At 44.8% G+C, this 5,230-nt stretch overlaps 1 protein-coding gene across 1 annotated transcript in view; it reads left to right on the forward strand.

Annotated features, from left to right (window-relative positions):
• The first annotated feature begins 467 nt into the window (after nt 1–467).
• Nucleotides 468–5,230, forward strand: part of LOC119294217 (KHG/KDPG aldolase-like) — a 7,628-nt gene continuing 2,865 nt past the window's right edge. The window contains exons 1-2 of the mRNA XM_037572451.1: nt 468–598; nt 716–730. Of these exons, the coding sequence (XP_037428348.1) occupies nt 468–598; nt 716–730 (146 nt within the window). The remainder of the gene's footprint in view (nt 599–715; nt 731–5,230) is intronic.

The raw sequence follows: 5,230 nt of genomic DNA on the forward strand, positions 1-5,230 counted from the left end.
GTAACTGGTGAAAACCACGCGAAAACGATTTTTTGAAGTTTCAGGAGAAACTGGAAAAAGGGGACATTAAGAGGATGATGCGAAATTCCAAGTACAGAAACATTACAGGATGTGAGCTATGAAAATTAAATTGTGCCGAACAGTAATGACACTATTCGTTGTTGAATTTGTTTTTCTTTTTCATAGCTCGCCACCCATAGTGTGTTTTAACTTGAAGTTCCGCATGGCAATGGAACATCACCCTCTTAACATTTCGTATTTTTCTCGTACTTTTTGAAACTTTCAAACGTGGGTTTTCTTCTGCAAATGTTCCATTGGCCCACATCCTAACGGTATCCTGCTCCTTCTTTCACATCCAACGGCTAATAAGGAGTAGGTGCACCAGTTCTTCCGTTTCACAGGACAGGATACGCTTTCCTACAGCTACACCGGTCAGCACTTGGCGATTACTCGCTCCGGGAACCAGGATGCTCGTTATCGCCGCCGCACAGCTGCCTCTTCCCGGCTCGCAGTCTCGCCGGCGAGACCCGCCGCGGCCACCGAAAGCGCTCGCCGCCATACTGCGCTCGCGCGTCATCGCCTGCCTCCGCGCGCAAGAGTAAGCAGAAGGCTGATTTCACCCTGTTCATGCTGCCCGCCACCTGTTCGGCGCTTGGCCTCACTGAAGCTAACTGACCCTTCTCTTCTTTCCTCTGTGGGTGTGGCTTCCTTGCAGTGGCGAGACGGCGATGCAGGCGGCACTACTAGGAAAAGGCCAGTAATGGCGCACTGTTTTTGCCTACTAATGGCGCATTAACAGTGCGCCATTAGTATCACGCCACTAATTTTTTTTACTAATGGCGCATCATTGGTGCGCCATTAGAATCTGGTACTTTAATGGCGCATCACGTAGTACGCCATTAGTATTGCCCACAGCGCGCCACTATTATCTGCTATACTTATAGCGCACCACATGGTAGTGCGTCATTAGTAACAATTTTTTTATTTTTTTTGTTTTTTCTTAATCTCAGGTCACTATTTCACATATGAGATATTCAACACATATATATACAACAAGCATCCATATAACAATCATATCCAACACACAAGTTTCATCATATATACATACATAGCCAACACATAGTTCCGTCGTTATATATTACAAAAGTTTCACATTGTTCATCCAACACCGTTATCCATCAGTTCACAAAAGTTTCACATTGATACAAAATAAAAACAAAAATGGAAAAGAAGCACTCCATCCATGCAAGCTTCCGTCAATTAAATCAAATCTGCAAAATGATAAACAAGAAGAATACTAGAAGAAGAAGAACACTAGAAGAAGAATAAGAAGAGTTTTGGAAAAGAAGAAGAATAAGAAGAAGACTATAAGTTTATTATGTAAACTTGATCATTTTGTGCTAACATAAGTTATTTTGTTGCTAACCTATAGGAAACTAAGAATATAAGCTCTAAGTTAGTATATTAGAGCCAACTTAGGTAAAATGAAGCTAACCTATGTCATTTTGGAAAAGAAGAAGAATAAGAAAAAGACTATAAGCTTATTATGTAAACTTGATCATTTTGTGCTAACCTATAGGAGATCTGACATACCTGACAAAGTTCAGTTCTCATGCATTGTTCTTCTCCTTCTTCTCCTTCTTCTCCCTAATGCGCCTAGAGCGGCGAGGCGGTGAAGGCAGTGGAGGCAGTGGGATGTAGTCTTCTACCACAATTGGCGTGGTCATGTCGCCCAGCTGTGGGATCGCCGGCGCCACCATCGGTGCGTGGTCATTGTCAGGCACCACCACCATCGCGAGGCCACCTTCAGGCACGACCATCGCTAGGTCATCCTCAGCCACCTCCATCTCTTGCCCATGGTCAGCCACCACCATCTCTTGCCCTTGGTCAGCCACCACCAGTGCTAGGTCATCCTCAGCCTGATGCCCATCGTCATCCTGCAGCTCATCATCCTCACTCTGCTCCTCTTCTCCCGCACTCCAGTCCGGATCATCCTTCTTATTGTCTATGCTGCTGCCAGAATCGCTGCTGCTTTCGCTACAGCCAGAATCGCTGCTGCTTTCGCTACAGCCATAGTCGCTGCTACTTTGGCTGTAGCCAGTGTTGCTGCTGCTGCTCCCATTACCTGTCCAAAATGCAACAATGACCGTTAACAATCGATGTGAGACAAAGCCAAATGTAGAGGAATAAGAAGAGGCAGAACGTACCGGCATCATCATCGGCAGCGTAGCGCATGCGACACATAGTTTTGTTGAACACCTTCACGATGAGCATGTTGGCGTCGTCGTCATACCTGAAGTGAAGGAAGTACCCCAGCTGCAGGTCGTAGGCACGGTAGAACTTTTCCCACCCACGAGACAAGTACATGTGGCCCTTCTTGATCACCAACTGCACATCCCACTGCCTGCGAAACCCGCTGCCGGCCTGTCGCAGCTTCACATTATTTGGCGGATCTTCACCCATCAGCATGTTCATAAAACTGTCAGGCAGCCTCTGCAGTTTGGGACAATGAGTGATGTAGCAAACAACATATATCATAATGAGATGGGTGAAGGGGAGATCTCTCGTTACATATACCTGCGTCATGGATGATACTGAAGCCTCAAGTATGATAGTGAAGAACTCGGAAGCATCCAACTCGTACTGCGGTGTCGCAGATTGGCGGTGGCTGCTTCCCGCCATCTCTGATAAGCAGCAGAAGAGACCAATTAGTACCCATGCATGATAACAGGCATTAGTCGCAAGTACCCCATATCTCCTATTTTTAGCAAAGTAATGCTAAAATTCACGGAAAATTTCAGCATTACCTTTGCTGAAAATAGGACATATGGAGTACCCGAATTTGCCGGAACGGAAGTTAATCGACATTCCGGCAAACTCAAGGGCCTCTCGGGGTACCTGCAAATTCATCACGACACAATGGTCGGAGACAAAACCCAACAAACTAGCACCACAAAGCACATAACAAAATTCAGTAAATTTTCAGCAACTACTCCTAATGCAAACAAGACTCACCTAGCAAGGTTTATTTGACATGGAGTAGTTTATTTCATAGAGTAAACATTAGCACTATTTGACAGTAAAAGGTTTTAGCTAATTTGAATTAACTGAAAGTAGCAGTACATCATTTTTATTGATAGTAAAATGTTCAAAGAAACAGAAATATCAGTACAATAGCTAGATTACACTACCAGTACACTAGCAGTAAAATGTTCATTTACTTTGAATAAACAAATATTCAAGCAGATTTGCTTGTCCTACTCCTGCAGATCACCAAGCATCTTTTTTAATCCAGCTAATTAACTGAAACTTGCACTAAACTACTGTTGTCCCGCACTACTGCAAGTGCCATACTACTGCAAGTGCTATACTATTGCAGAGAATTATGCCCACTTGAGTTGGAGTTAATGACCTCGATAGACTGTCACTGGCAGTAAGAGAGTAGCACTACTAGTACTAGCCTTGTACTACTTGTAATGGAAGAATATGACACAGTGCTAGTACATAGGTACAAATTATAATCAGTAGGAAAATATCATCATAATAATATCATCATTCAGTAGGAAAACAACCTTAGGTAGGTCAGTTCTGAAATACATATGGCAATCTCACTTTTACGAAAGAAGGATCATCATACACATATATAGCTCACTTCATCTGGGGTAGGGGCTATGGCAGAGGATTTCACTCAAAACTGAAGCAGTATATACCTGACTGATGTGAAGCGTTGTCCCAGATGTATTCACAAGAGGCTAGAAGATGTGCTCAACCAACTGTCACAAAAACAAATAAATTATTATTTGCCTGAGTTGGTACAAGGAATGTACAGGTACCAAAATCTCATCACACTAGCTAAAAGACGACAAACATGTCTTGTTAAGAACTTAAGATATGTCAAAAATTGACAGGAGCTTCATCATTTTTATTGCTAGGTTCATAGTAAGACTTAACGTTGCTGCCTGTGCAATATTAACTAGATGAATGGTTTACTTGAGTTATACATGTTTCTACTTACAAGGTTATATCTGAAAATAGAACTAAATAGACATTTTAAATATATTTCACTCATAATATGACCTTTTCCTGCAACTGTAACTATGAAATCCAAATTTCCTTGGTTCAGTTTCAGTAAATGTTTGAAACAAACACTAGGCTTTGCCTACCGATGTGCAAAACAAAAACAAACTAAATTAGCATGACATTCAGCAGGAACGAAGAATGGATAAAGAACTGAAGAAACACAACATTCAGAGAAACACACAATAGCTTGCAGTGGCTTCCGTCGCGCAGTCCTTTCAAAAGTTCATAGCAGCGGAGCGCCAATGCAGGCCGAAAAAAAGATCATCTACTGCATTCTCCCCACCAGAATGAACACAGGCCGGCAGCTCCTCGATAACCTCATGGAAAACCATCATCATCTTACCTGCAGGCTGTTTACTGCTGCTGCTGCGCTGCAAGGGTGGAGGAAGGGGCGCCGCCGGTGGAGAGGGCGAGGCCGAGGACGGCGTGGGGCTTGAGGGCCCGCGGCCTGGTGAGGCCGACGAGGTGGTCGTCCCCGACGCCGGCGGAGCTAGGGTTCGGGGAGATGGCGGGCGGCGCTGAGGGGACGGGGCGGTTGAGAGGGGGTAGGGCGGAGGTCGCGGGAGAAGAGAGGAGGAGGCAGGCGGGGGCGCAGCTTCGGGGCTCGGCTCGGGGACGGCGAAGGAGGCGAGGGGGGCGGCGAGGGGGACGGCGAACACGAGGGTCAGCGGGTGAGATCGATGAGGCAGGGGAGAGATTAGAGAGATTGGGGATTTAATTAGTGTACGGCTATTCTAATGGCACACCACCAACTCGTGCGTCATAAGTACGACTATTCTAATGGCGCACCAGCGCCCGGTGCGCCATTAGAATTTTGTTTTAATCTAGCCCACTAGCCCTATCTATAACCTAACCCTATCTACAACAGAACTCACCTACTAGCCTGACTGGTCAGCACGCAGCACACACACCAGGAGGTCTTGGGTTTGATTCCCAGGCTCCCCAATATTTTTTTATGCATTTTAAATGCTGTTTTTATATTTATTTGTGTTTAATATGTTCAAACTTGTTTAAATCATAACAGTAATATTTTTTTATAAAAATAGTAATATTTTTTAAAAAAATATGTTCAATTTTGTTACTTGGAAATATCATCGGCGGCGGCGGTGGAGCGGGGGAGGGTGCGGGGGGTGCCCGTTGGCGGCGGTGG

This window comes from Triticum dicoccoides, chromosome 4B (genome assembly GCF_002162155.2).
Source record: "Triticum dicoccoides isolate Atlit2015 ecotype Zavitan chromosome 4B, WEW_v2.0, whole genome shotgun sequence".
Classification (NCBI taxonomy): Eukaryota; Viridiplantae; Streptophyta; class Magnoliopsida; order Poales; family Poaceae; genus Triticum; species Triticum dicoccoides.